Below are 14,811 nucleotides of genomic sequence, written 5' to 3'. Positions count from 1 at the left end.
ACTTCAGCCCATTTCCACAAAGATATCATACTTGGACCACTGTAAACCACAAGTCAAACATTTAATACTTCTGGCTATTGCTTAAAGCTGCTTTACAAGTACATGCAAATTTCTGATATTCCTCTGTCCCTTTGTCCTCTCCCTTCATCTTTGTCCTATGCTACCTAGATTGTGCTGTAACTAGACAGGAAACATGTCACTTCTATGCTCCGCTCTGCTCTTCAGATATGCTCAGTGTGATTAATTATCCCACTGAGTCTTTCGTCAACACTGTCTACACTAGAAAACACATCTTTTTCTTTGACCTTCCTTTCTATGTGAGGCTAGCTGGATTTGATTACTGATGACTGAGCCTTCAAAATGCTGCTGCTTAAATGTCTCTGAAAACTAAAATTCAATTCAGACATATCTTGCACAACAATGGTAGAGCACAATGTCCTAATTTAACCATAGAGAGGGTGCTTGCTTTGCCATTTTCACTTCACAGGACACAAAAACAACCTTTTCCAAATCTGTTGGTCCAACAGTGACCATATATCTATGCATCTCTTTCTCATCTTATTTGTAATTCTCCCTCTCATCTTTTTTGTTGGCTGTAGAAAGACACAGTGCTCAGTGGCAGCACCTACATGTCATAGTAAACCATAGTTAATAGTTTACTGAGAATAAGTGGATGCCTCCTGATCCACTTCTCCCCTACTGCAAATAATAAAACATCACCCCTGGATTAGTATTACATCCAAGCCAAGGGTAGTGGTTTGTTTTGCTGAACCAAATCACAATTGGTAAACCAAAAACAAACCTGATGCACACTGGATCTAAGTGTGGTGGAAGTGTTTAAACTCCTTATGTAGTTTCTCCCAAATGCTACAAGCTTCTATTTGATCTATAAGGTCTCACGTCCAAATACAAATCTAACCTCTACTTTTGGATGAAAATCCAAAATAGGCCAGGAGGAACTAAATGTAGAAAGAAGGAGGTGGGGAAGGAAAGAAAATAGGTACTAAAAAAAGAGCAAGCCTCCTCATTAATCTCTTATACATAACAGGTAACAGATATCCTTTCTCTCTCATTCACATGGGTATTAAGTCTAACTTTGATCAACACCAGCCACCCACTCTCTTTGGCGATAACCATTTCACAGCTTTCCACCCAGTTGATTTGGTTTGTGTCCTCCTTCCCCCATCCCCCATTTCTGCAGTTTCTTCCTTTATTTTATTTATTTATTCATTCATTCATTCATTCATTCATTCATTCATTCATTTGAAGATCACAGGGCAGTTTACAACATAAAAACGCAAATACATAACATAACAGCAAAAAAACAACAACAACCAGCTATACACCCCATTTCCTCTCTTTCCTTGACTCTGAGGCCCATGTCAGACAGTTCCCATGACATCTAAATAGCATTTTGATAATCTTGGCCTGTTGTTCCTTTGCTGGAGTAGCAGCTAAAGAGGAGGCAGCCAAAGGAAAACGCTTATCTATGCTCTCATCCACTGCCAGAGGGTACCAGTACATTGCCAGGCATTTATGAAATAAAGGCCAAAGAAGATCTGTTCCTATAGACACAGTCCAGCCTGTGTCACCGAATCTTGGCAGCAGTCTGTCTGCCATTTGCAACGCATTCTGCTCATTTCCCCAGGCCCTGCACTTCTTCTCTTTAGGTGAATATAGAAACAGTGCATGTGGATGATGGCTGTTAACTATGTTGTTCCACTCCTCATTCCCTGCACATTTGGTTTAAGAGGAGAGAGGGAGTCTCCAGTTCATCCAAGAGGGGTTACCAGATCTCTTCCTCACTGGCTTCTCTGTGTATTTTAGAAACACTATCTCTTCCACGGCTGAAGCTTGCCTTCTCTTATTGTTTGCTCTGATCCATATTTGGAGATTAATGCAGGCACAGAAAGTAGTAAATTTAAACTGATGTGCTTTTGTTGCAACAGTGGGAAATCTGCAAGAACTAGGTGCACCACTTCATCAGAAAAATGTGATTCCTTTCTCCCGCAGAGACTATTGCACGGAATGCAAGAAAATGAAATTAAACTGAGCACCCTCACAATACGAGGCTGTGAAGCATTGTACTGCAGAAAGGCATCCAAGACAGCAAGATGAAGATATCCAACTCCTACACACAGGGAGGAAAGTGGAAGAGGGAGTTTAAGCCTCTTTCTAGATTATCAGTAAAAGCATACAGTACATCAAATGAACCACAGTAAGAGGTAGAAGTAATGTAGGAACATAGGAAGCTGCCTTGTACATAATCAGATTAAGGTTTTGGTAATGTTGGTGCTTCCTGGCAGTAGCTGTCCAGGGTTATAGGCAGGGGATATTCCCAGCCCTATCTGGATTGAACCACTGAGCTACCACGGAGCTGTGGCTTGTTCCCTGAGCAACATAGAACTATCTCAACAGTACTGAGTTCTTAAAGGGGAGGGGGGCATACACTGAAAACATCTGTTAAGAACATAAGAATCCTGTTGGATCAATCAATCAATCTTTGTGGTCAAAGACCAGACAGATCCTGTTGGATCAGGCCAAAGTTCTGTCTAGCCCAGCCTCCTCTTCTCACAGTAGCCAAACAGAGGCCTATGGGAAGATCACAAGCAAAACCTGAATGCAGAAGTGCTCTCCGTACTAATACAAGAATGTAAGAACGTAAGAAGAGGCTGCTAGATGAGGACAAAGGCCCATCTTGCTCAGCATCCTGTTCTCACAGTAGCCACTCAAATGCTCAGGGGAAGCTCAAAAGTACTCTCAACAGTGGAGGGAAAACATATCCATCACAGCTAGGAGCCATTCATAGCTTTATCCTCCAGAAATTTATCTAACCTTGTTTCAAAGCCATCTAATAGAGGGCTTGTGAGCCCTCTACATCTTGTGAGAATGAATTCCACAGTTAACTATGTGCAGTGTGAAGAAGTGCTTTCGTCTTTCCTATACTACCTTTCATATAATATCATATAAAATGATTCTGGAGTTAAATCACTATTCTCATTATTACTGTTGTTGAGCCTGTGATTAGGCAGCCAAAATGGCATCATCCATGCACAAGAGGGAGGCATTAGCAGGAACACCAAGGTTTGCAAGATGGGGACTGAAAAAGAGGAATGGCCATGGAGCGTTGACTCTTTTTTTGGGGGGGGGGGACCAGGTGGAAGGGAAGTCTGAAAGAATAATTGCATTTGGTAAGTGAAAGTGTTGCTCATCTGCAATAGACTGTTCAAGTGTTATTAATTGTTCTCTGTCATTCAACATATATGTTGTTATGGTGCCAAGAAGCTGTTTTATTTTAATGTTTGGCAACTGAAAGTGTTGTTTGGCTGCAGTAGGTGTTAAATTGTATTCTCACCTCTATGCTATTATTATCTTTAGATTGTTTTCTTTCACTGCTACTTTTGCATTTATTTTTAGTGAAATGTACAGGGTATTGTTGTTGGTTTTTTTACCAGACTTGTCATACTGTCTGGTATGAGGGCGCTGAACAGAAACTGTCGATGCTGCAACATTTTATTGCAAGGGCTCACTTGTTTGATGCGATTTTGTTTCTGTCCCAAGACTGTCCTTCTCATCCTGATAACCCAAGGCACCATGACAGATCAAAGCAGAGGGAACACACACTGTCAGCAGCAGAATGATCACAATGAGTGGATACTTTGCCCACCTGGCAGAGATGGCTGTGTGAAATTGCCATGTAATCTTGCCAATTGGTTAAGATTTGCCTCAGGGATCCTCTGTGAGTGCTCACCATTAAGATCAGCTAGGTTGGCAAGCAGCAGAAACAGGGCCCCCAAAATATGGAATTCCCTAGCTATTGACTTCCATCTTGTCTTGTACAGCTGTTTAGGTGAAAACTGAAGACTTTCCTCTTCAATACTGTGTTTAGCATAATTAGTTTAGGTGTTACCGAGTAGCTTCTTAACGTATTTCATAGTCTTCCCAGTATGGCTATTATATCTTTAGATCTTGCCTTGCTCCTGTTTGTGTGTCACCTTGTGGGAGCACAGCACAGCCCTCAGAAGCAACTAAAAGGAATACTTTAAATAAATCATATCCTCCTTCCACCTTGCATGATGCCTGGGAACTGAGCCTGATCCATCAGGGTGGTAATGCTGGTGGCAATTCTGACGCACTCCTTGCCTTGCAGGATTGACTTTCCCCTCTAACTTCCAAAAGGTTCAGCAGAAACAGGATGAGTTTATGTGCTTGTACTGCCTCAAGGCTGACAGAAGTGATGGGAGCCAGGGGATTAAAGCTAAAGAGCGTAGGCTACTGGGGGAAGATGTGAACATTTTTCTTTCCTTGAGCCAAAAGTATCTATAAAAGGCTTTGAAAAACACAAGGGTAAGGCAAGTGCCTCTTACAGAACACCTTCTGGTTGCTTACTGTCTAAGAACATGCACCTTCCTTTTCAAGCAGACACCTGTATTATGCCTTCCAACATTATATTACAACTTTGAGAGGTGGATTTTCAAGAGACCACCTGTGTCTTTGAAAAGAACACGGGAATTAGAGCTCACAGTGAATACACAACCTATCAATGAATGCTCAAAGTCAGTACTATTTTTGCTGCCGTCTAATAACTGCCAGGCAAGAAAAGTAATTTAAAAACCTGCTCACAGCTGGTTAAAATATGTGATGGAAATGTTGAGTGAAGGATTTAAACAGGGATCTGCAACATGAATACATGTTGCTTACCAGGATCAAAATAGTATTATGCTTAGGAATTAATCTTTGCTAAGCCAAAGACAAATCTTCTTTTTTAACAATAATCTTAACCCGATATTTATTTCAGTGATGTTTTCATTTATGTAGCATATTATCATTTCATCCCTACAAATAGTTTCGAATACAAACCATTTTATTTTGGGGGCAGATGTTTCATCAGCTCAGCACAATAAAACCATTGGCTGCTCATTCAGAAAACTATTCTTCCAAATGGAATATTAGGACAAAATTCCATTTAACTCTGTGTGTGGACCTTTGAGCTAGTAACTACAACTGTCTACGCCTTTGGATTTAATGGAAGGAATCTTAGAGTAGTATTTAACTATGCTTTACTCAGAGTAGACCCATTGAAATGAATGAACATGACTGAGTTAGGCATATTAATTTACTCTGGTCTACTGCTCTGAGTAAAACATATTTGAATACCACCCAGAATTGCTTATGCGTGTGTTATTAATTTCTCTCAGTATCTATTAAAATTGTATGTGAGCAAGAGAGAGAAAAAACACAAAAGGACTTTTTTTCATAAGGGATTGAATGGATAGGATTTTTCATTTTCAAAAAACATAATGAGAAGTAAAATATTTAACATCTCTAAAAGCATGATTTACTTCAAAAATGCCCTCTAAAGGGTTGCTTCCTGGGTCTTTATATAATAAACTTTCCCCCTCTTGTATATTAAGGGGCATATTTTGGAAATTGAATAATAAAATTGTATAGTTATAGAGTTTGAAGGTGCTCTGAGGATCATCTAGTCCAGGGGTAGGCAACCTAAGGCCCGGGTGCTGGATCCGGCCCAATCGCCTTCTCAATCCGGTCCACGGACGGTCCAGGACTCAGCATGTTTTTACATGAGTAGAATGTGTCCTTTTATTTAAAATGCATCTCTGGGTTATTTGTGGGGCATAAGAATTTGTTCATTATTATTTTTTCAAAATATAGTCCGGCCCACCACATGGTCTGAGGGACGGTGGACCGGCCCCCGGCTGAGAAAGGTTGCTGACCCCTGATCTAGTCCAACCCCTTGCAGTGCAGGATCTGGCCCGTATGACTCGAACCTGCGACCTTAGCATTATAAGCACCACACTCTAACCAACTCAGCTGCAAGTTAACAATAAGTTTCTAGCTTTTTTTCTTGAAAGAAACATTATCTACAAATGTCTTTGGGTATTGCAGCAGACTGTAGCACTGTCATGCAGTAAAACATTATCCAGCCTGCTGTGTCAAATGGCAGGCTACACAGTGCACCTTACAAACTGATCTCCTTACAAGAGAGCACACCCAGTTTCTCATTGCAAACAATGAAAGAAAGTGCTTCCCTGTGTGGAAATTTTCCAACAAGGGCACGCTCCAACCTGACATTTCCCCCATTTCCCTTTTCTTTGTTTCTTTCGATTCTTGCACACAGGCTGGCAATGCTCATACTGCAAACAATGAAAGAGCAGCACGGAAAGAACCAGACAAGTGAAAGAAAAGAAATTAAATGGATTAATTATATAAGGCAGCGATGGGAACCTGTGAATCTCCAGATGTTTCTGGCCTACAACTGCCATTGTCCCTGACAGTTGCGTGTGCTGGCTGGAGCTGATGCTAGTCACACAGAATCACAGAATGGTAAACTGGAAGGGACCAGAGGGTCATCTAGTCCAACCCCCCTGCAATGCAGGAATGCCCACAGCTATCCCTAGGTGGGCTTGAATCGCCAGCCTTCCAGTTAACAGCCAGACACGCTGATCCACTGGGCCACTTGAGAGTCCCGAGTCCAACAAACTATAGAGGGTCACAGGTTCCTCTTCCTAGTTGGTCAATTTCATCCAGTACTGTGTGTCCTTGGATGGTTTCAGAAGAGGATTAGACAAATCCGTGGAGGATAAGGCTATCGGGGTTACTAACCCTGATGGCCATGTTCTACTTCCACTGTCAGAGGCAGTACACTTCTGAATACCAGTTGCTGGGAATCACAAGTGGGGAGAGTGCTGATGTGCTCAGGTCCTTGTGGGCAGGCTTCCCACAGGCATCTGGTTAGCTGCTGTGAGAACAGGATGCTGGAGTAGGTGGTGTGGCGATCACACAGGGTCCCCGGACGTTTCACCATCTATTGATCCCTGTGCCACCACTTTATTTCTCGCTGCCACCACCCAGGCCCTATCTGGTAAAATGCTGAGTCCAGTCAGGGTTAAATTGCAACATAAACTTCTGTTTATATAAATAAACTTGCAGTTTAACAAGTGTGTGGTTTCATAAACAGTCTCAGTCAATTAAAATCATGGGGTGCCTATCCAGACCTATAACTTCCGCTACCTGCTCTCACACACTAAACCACCTCTCAGATATCTACTTGTCTTCCTAGCTCCTAACTGTTCCTGACTCAGCTTATTTCACTACACTAACTCAACCAACCCACAGACTCTATCCCAATTCACTCCTACTCCAACCAACCACCCAACTCCCAACGAACTCCTCCCTTCACCCCTCCCAGAGCTAGTTTTATAGTCCCTTTGGCTCCACCCCCTGGGTTCTGATTGGGTAACCTGTTTAACTATTTCAACTCCAGCACTCTCATATGTTAACATCACAGGTGGGCCAGTTGGCTGTTATGTTCTCCAGCATCAACACACCTGGAGCTCAGGCAGTTGTCTTTTCCAACCTTGATACACAATTTATTTTTATTTTTTAAAAATGGAGACACCAGGGGTTGAGTCCTCAACCACCCTATAAATGTTTTCGTGTATTTTAGGTCTTAGGTTTATTTGTCTGATGATAATGCGATTTTATTATTGTATTTTACTGATGCCTTTTAGTGATTGTTCTGAAAGGTTGTTAATAAACATTTTAAGCAAATAAATAAATACCACTGGGGCAAAGCTTTAGCCATCCTTTGGTGCAGCTTTAACCATGTGTTTTATGTCCTTATTCTGTAACACCAGACTGTCCACCTGAACCTTAGAAATCTATTTAGCAACTAAATTGTGTGTAAACATTGCAACTATAATTTCCTAGACTCTTTAGATGTTATCCTTGTTAAGCTTATATTACCTTTTTTAGTCTGAGATACACATTTCAGCATTATTATTATTATTATTATTATTATTATGGTCCTACTACCTGCTTGTCTGCATTGATCCCCAAGAGAAACAGTTACAAGCCAAAAATAAGAAGCAGTAATTAAAAACGGAAATAGAGGGCTATTAAGTCAAGGGAAGAGCAGATGCAGAGAAGCAAAATGGTTTTCAGACCTGGACTCAGGCCAAAAGCTTTGTGCTGTGCTACCAACAACAATAATCCCACCTGCCAGATTGTTCCAGGCACAGCTGATATACTCATGATGCCTTAAATGCAGTGCACACATGTGCCCCCATCTACAAACCATGTTGAACTCTTCTTTCTTCTGGGAGAGTAAATACTGAGCACTTAATAACAACCTTTCCAAATGAAATCTAGCAATAGATAGAACCATCATTATTAATTTACCACAGGCTGCGTCGCGACTGCTCTTTGAACCCTGAACTGTGATTCACTGCACTAATCGCAAGGCAAAAACTGTTGAATGTCTTAAAAGCTAATGCATAAATAACAAATTTGGTTCATTTGTAACTTAAGCTGCCATGATCTTCCTCTAATAGTTCACCAAATACACAGACTTATCTTCTATCTATCTATCTATCTAAAGGTCAGGAGGAGAAATTAAAGTGTGGATCAATTAAATGACCCCTCCAGAGATCCATAGACAGATATTTGGGAGAGAGACAGTGTTAAGGGGCCAGAAGACCATTAAAGAACTGTTGTGTCTAAATACAGGTAGCCCAATATGTATGCATTTATTTAACTTCATGAGCAATTTTCCATGCTTCGTTATAACTTTCTCAAGTAAATGTGCTAGAGACTTGTTTTTTAAAACAAAAGCTGAAAACTCACAGAAGGTGCATTCCCACACAACACACACACAACTCATCATTGACCACAGAACTTTCCTCCATGAAGTGTTCTAGTTCTAGATTAAATCATTCAACCACATACTTTGCTTCTCACTTTCATTTAGGTATTTCATATCAATGTAATTCATTTCATCCCACATAACAAACTGCTCAGAGTTTCTGGAGTATTCATATAATATTGCTGCTATTTAAGCATAATGGAAGTACTGACAAACACTATGTGAAACTAACAATACCTTTCTGAATTCTCCAGTGTTTCTATATTCACACAGCATCATATCAAAGAAGATTGGGATAGTGGCTTTCCGTAACTCAGCTTCAGGAATAAGGGTCATCTCTAAGATGGGTCCAACCATTCCAGGAATAAAGCGGATTTTATTCTGCCCTGGATCAAAGTGTGAAAGAGAATATTAAAAATCGGACACAATGCATGCAGACATTCTGTGTAGCTATTCTATTATTATTATTTTAAAAAATTGTTAACCAGCCTTCATCATACGTGAAATCTGCTCAAAAGAGAGATGTACAAAAGTGTGTATAAAAAGCGATTCACACACAACTTGCAATTTAAAACCAGCAAATTACCAAAAGACAAGGGAAACACAAATTAAAACCTCAAAAAACATTATAAATAAAAACAATCTAAAGGTATCATATATCTTAATGCTTCAGTTTTAAATAACTGTTTTGCATACATATCTCATACACATTTAAGAAGTTGGTGGTTCAATTCAGAAAAATCCTTCCAATGGACTAAGAAATGGCCCATCACATAAGTTCTACGGGTCTTCTGCTTCTTGCCCCAATATAGTGGAATAGAAAAGACTATTCCTTCTATGCTAAAAGTCCAGATTCAGTACTTTTTCGACTATACAGACTAGTATCTAATGCCCCTCACCCACATCATAGTTTGATGAGTTCTGACTATCTTGTGCCTCAAGCTTTCCATAAGCTTCCCATTTCCTCTTCCAATTATTAAGAACTGATGTTGTGTAGTGGTTAAGAAGAACATGGATTATGACCTGTAGTTCAGCTCAGCCATAAATTCACTTGCAAGCCACAACCCACTATGTTTAACCACCCCACTAAAGATGTATAATATTATTAGCCTTCTTTGCACAAATAGGCATTCATGAAATTCTTTGAGCACCCCGTTAAAAGAATAACACCAAGCTATTACAATGAATAGTACAGTGGTGCCTCGCAGAACGAAATTAATCCGTTTCGCGAGTCTCTTCGTCTTGCGGTTTATTCGTCTTGTGAAGCACGGCTTAGTGGCTATTAGCGGCTTAGCGGCTTTAAGAAAAAGGAAACAAACTCGCAAGAACTCGCAAGACGTTTTGTCTTGCGAAGCAAGCCCATAGGGAAATTCGTCTTGCGGAACGACTCAAAAAATGGAAAACTCTTTCGTCTAGCGAGGTTTTCGTCTTGTGAGGCATTCGTCTTGCGGGGCACCACTGTATAATGAAGAACATTATAGAAACAATGCTATCATCATTATTGAGAGCAGAATTATTGATCATCATTATTGGTAGTCGTGGAATTGGCACTACTACAGGTGCCATATAATACCTGTTCTGCATTTGTAAGAACTCAATTGTTTAGTGTGGCAGCATGTACACCGGGGAACTCCCTGCTACTGAGATCAAGCAGGCACCTCCACTGTACTCTTTTTGGTTCCTGCCCAGATTCACAGAAGATTGAGGTAATTTTAATCTGTTTTAGTATTTTAACTTTTGTATGTTTTAAAATGTGTTTATAAATGTTTCTGGCTTTATCTTTTTGTAAAACATTTTGAGGGATTTTCTTCTTTTTACCGAACCAAGTAGTGTATACATTTTATGAAATAAATAAAATACATTATTGCGGCAGTCTTACACATGGCTTAACTTTGCAAGACCACAAACTTGCACTGCTGCTATAGCAGATTTGCAATTCGAGATGGAATGCTGACTCTAGAAGCACCTCACAATATCCTAGGAGTGGCCAACTGAATGTACTTGCACATGGAGTCAGTTTCAAACATCTCATTGCTGAGCGTGCTTGGAAAGGAAAATAATTGGAAACAATAGATTTCTTCACCCCTTCCCATCAAAACCCATCTATCAGACAACATTTTACAGGAGCCATTTGACATGTCCTCTTCTCTCCATCACAATGGACAAAACTTATCTGCCTTCATTCCTGGATGACTAATGTCAGCCATTAGAAAGCTCAGAATAGAAATAGTGTCCTGCTAACTCTATTATAGATTCTCTGTACAATGGCTTAAAAGCCATATGAAATAGAGAGTCATCGGAGTCTGCCTTAGGAGACATTTGCAATTATGACAGACAATAAAAAAATGAAGAAATGAGGTTGCAAATGTCATCTCTAACAGGAAAAAACAGCTTTTTAATATTCTTAAAATATGGCTTTTTGCAGGACAAAATCAAATGCAGAAAGACTCAAACAATTTGTTTGTTAGCTTTAATGCTCTTTTCCTAGAAATCCTTAATGATGCCTAATACTTCAGGGAAGGTAGATAAAAAAACCCCAAACACGAACAGTTGTGGTCTGATTTAGGATTGATTTGTAGCAGTACCGCCTGACACAAGGCACCTTGTAAAACCACAAAAGAGCAGCAATCCATTCCCACATTGGAGCTCATTCCTCAAGGTCTCATTTCACAACCAGAGCTGCTCACACTTGTATAATAGGGACTAATGCAATTGCTTGGATATATTAGACCTGCCCCATATCCATTATTAAATCTTGGGGTATTTCCCCCCTTTTCCCCTTTTTACAACGTTCATACCACCCAGTAACAAATGTTCTCCTGGCAGTTTACAGTACTAGTATTTCTTCTGCAGAGCAAATAGTAATATTTAGGGGAGGCAACTTTGGTTGGGACTATGATACAAGGAGATATGGCACAGGGTTTTTGTTTTCTAAAATAAAAATAAAAATAAATCCTCCCACAGCATAGAGATCCTGATCCCCCTTCTCTCTTCCAGCTGCTTTTAACCTTAAAAAAACACTGGTGAAAGAAAAATATTTTAAGTGAATATATTTTTTCCTAGAGATAAGCATGCACATCATGCATTGAATATGGCCTTTCCCCTCAATAATAATAAAGCTGTTTTCAAGATGTGCTTTAGTGGCTTTAAAAACGTGTGGAACAACAATCCTGTTCTTTTTCATTTCCACTGGATATTAAGCAGCTGTTTTTACAGTTTCTGTTGTTGTTTTTAATCTCAGCAGAAATAGTAATCTGTACCTAAAGCATCTTTTGTTTTAGTACCCTATTAAAAATCAGCTGAAATAAAAGAAGAGACCCATCTGGATGGAAAAATAGTAATAACTATGAGAAACAATAAAAATCCAAAATAATTTTCATTCTCTACATTACAGTTTCAAACACACATCTATACCAAAGGAAGAACATTTGAACATTTGATTTCAGTAAGGCTTTTAACAAAGTCCCCCATGATATTATCGAGACGAAGATAGTAAAATGTGGGTTGAACGAGCTAACTGTTAGGTGGATTTGTAGCTGGTTGACTGACAAAACCCAAAGAGTTCTTTGTCATCCTGGAAAGAAGTTGACAAGTGAGGTGCCGCAGGGTTCTGTCCTGGGCCCCTTGTTGTTCAAAGTCTTTATAAATGACTTGGATAAAGGAATTGAGGGGAAGCTCATCAAATTTGCAGATGACACAAACCTGGGAGGGGTAGCTAATGCCGCAGAAGACAGAATCAGAATTTAAAATGACCTTAACTGGGCACAAGCTAACAAAATGAATATAGGATGGGGGACACCTGGCTTACTAGCAGTACATGTGAAAAGGATCTAGGGGTCTTAGTGGACCACAAGCTTAACATGAGTCAACAGTGTGATGGAGCACCAAAAAAAGCTATTGCTATTCTAGGCTGCAACAACAGAAGCATAGTGTCCAGATCAAGGGAAACACTAGTACCACTCTATTCTGCCTTAGTCAGACCACACCTGGAATACTGTGTCCAATTCTGGGCACCCCAATTTAAGAAGCATGTTGACAAGCTGGAATATGTGCAGAGGAGGGCAACCAAGATGATCAGTTTTCTTTTTTCTTGATGATAAATGAGAAGCTGCAGTGCCAGCCTAGGTATTTGCAATCTGCAGACAAAAGATCGAAACATATGCCATTCTCCTTGGACAGGAGTTATTTTCTTTAATGACAACCAGACATTGGAGTCTGGAATACAGAGTCCGCTCATGCAACTGACACCCCAAGTGGACGAGTTCAGTTTGATCTGCCTGAATGTCAGCTTTCTGAAGCTGTCAAAGATACAAAACCTTCCAGGGTCTCCCAATGTGTTTCACTGCAAATGGAATTTCTTCTGTTACCCATCTTTGCAATACTTTCCCCCTTCTCATCCTCTGCATATTCCAATCCCACGACACTTTGTACCTTCACACATTTAGAAGTTATTTTATGCCATACACACACCAGCCAACAAACAAACAAACAAACAAACAAACAAACAAACATATAAATTGCAGGATGGAGCCACTTTAAAACACAAAAATAAACTAATGTAACAACTCATCTGATCTTATTAGAAATGTTCACTCAACACTTATTTGAGGAACATCTGTGTTCCTGACTGCACTTACTTACCAAGTTTGTACCACATGTCACGAATAGCAAACCCAATCAAGCGTCTCATGTCTCCATATCTGTAAGAGAAAATAGAATACACTTAGTCATCATCAAAGCTTTGTTGTGAAAATGAGAAGAAAATATAGCTTTCAAGAAGACTTACTTGCAGACAATCTTTATGCACTTTGCATGGGAGAATTGTTCCAGCTGCAAAGAATCCTGGGTGATAAAAGCCACAGCAAGATGGAAATAGTTGTTCCACAGCTGTAAATTAAGCAGAAGACAGACCCCTGAATAGTTGTAATGGGTTTCACCTAAAATGGGAGGTGATATTAAGCTGTGTGAAACCTAAATAATTTATGAAGGCAACCAGCCGAAGCAGTGCGAGGTTGGAATATTATGCAAAGTTGGAAGCTCTTATTACCTTGCAATTAGAATAAAGGCAAGAGTGTGATTTTTATACCCGTTGGCCTGCATTTCCTCAGTAGCATCAGGAGATTCATATGGGGTTCATTAGCTAATAACAATAAACCACAATTTACAGCAGTGCCTGTGAAATGCTGCATATCCCAAGTTAATCACAACTCCCCAGATCCAAACAACCAATGTAATTATAGTGTGTTATGGGGGCATATGTTAACCATAGCTTTGTGAAAACTCCCAGTGTTTCTGATGAACTAAATTTTATCAGAAGAAAAGTAAAATATGACCAAGGATAATTTCGATTCATGTCAAACTTCTATTCATTCCCATCCAGTGAAATCTTTCAAAAAGCTCAGAATTCTGAGGAATAAAAATGGGAGATGAAGATGAATAGATGGGAACTTTTGCCCACTATCTTTCATGAATGAAAAGCAGAAGGATATGTTTTCAAGGAGGTGGTGGAAAAGAATTGTCTGCAGAAGGGCCCCTAGTTTATTGTGTCAGTACAGAAATGCCAGTATACGTTGAGTCTTGCAGCAGTGGAAAAGCATTTATTCTTTCCCACAATTGTGGTGATTTTTGCAGCCCACTGCAGCCCACCCACCCCACCCCAATGCCTCATCTCAGGATGTTCCAAAGGGAGTGACTTGGGGCTGCAGTGAGGAGGAAGAGCCAGGGAAACTGAGCCAACTTCAGGGAAAAGCAGCAAGACAAAAGGTTGAAAACTCTTCATAAACCGTATGACGCATTACACATAAACCAGAACTCTACTGAAGCCATTAATTCATAGCTATGACATCGTCTTTCACTGTGGCATTGAGCAACTACCCTAAGTTCACGTTCAACCTGGTCTGCTGGCAACACCCCTATGCCAGCACACTTCTTTCGCACATAATGCTGCAGTAATTAGCGGAGGCGAAGGGATCACACTGTTTTTGTACTTTTCCAATCTCTAAAATTAGCATATTTACCTCCCTTGCAATAAATCTCATTTATATTCACATCACAGTTCAATCAGACCCTCAAACAGTATAATCTTTGCAAATGTCACTCTTCCACCACGATTTATCAAACAAACTTGGAAAAGGAACGAAACATAA

General features: G+C 40.0%; 1 protein-coding gene across 2 annotated transcripts in view; it reads right to left on the bottom strand.

Annotated features, from left to right (window-relative positions):
- The window catches only part of DOCK2 (dedicator of cytokinesis 2), a 255,289-nt gene that overhangs the window by 46,119 nt on the left and 194,359 nt on the right, over positions 1-14,811 (bottom strand). For both annotated transcript variants that reach the window (XM_028717491.2, XM_028717489.2), the window contains exons 31-33: positions 13,452-13,552; positions 13,307-13,365; positions 8,903-9,051 (exon numbers count right to left, since the gene is read on the bottom strand). In XM_028717491.2, coding sequence (XP_028573324.2) covers positions 8,903-9,051; positions 13,307-13,365; positions 13,452-13,552 — 309 coding nt within the window. The remainder of the gene's footprint in view (positions 1-8,902; positions 9,052-13,306; positions 13,366-13,451; positions 13,553-14,811) is intronic.

This window comes from Podarcis muralis, chromosome 2 (genome assembly GCF_964188315.1).
Source record: "Podarcis muralis chromosome 2, rPodMur119.hap1.1, whole genome shotgun sequence".
NCBI classification, from domain to species: Eukaryota; Metazoa; Chordata; class Lepidosauria; order Squamata; family Lacertidae; genus Podarcis; species Podarcis muralis.
The sequence above is the reverse complement of the archived record's forward strand: the minus strand, read 5'-3'. Positions and strand labels throughout refer to the sequence as shown.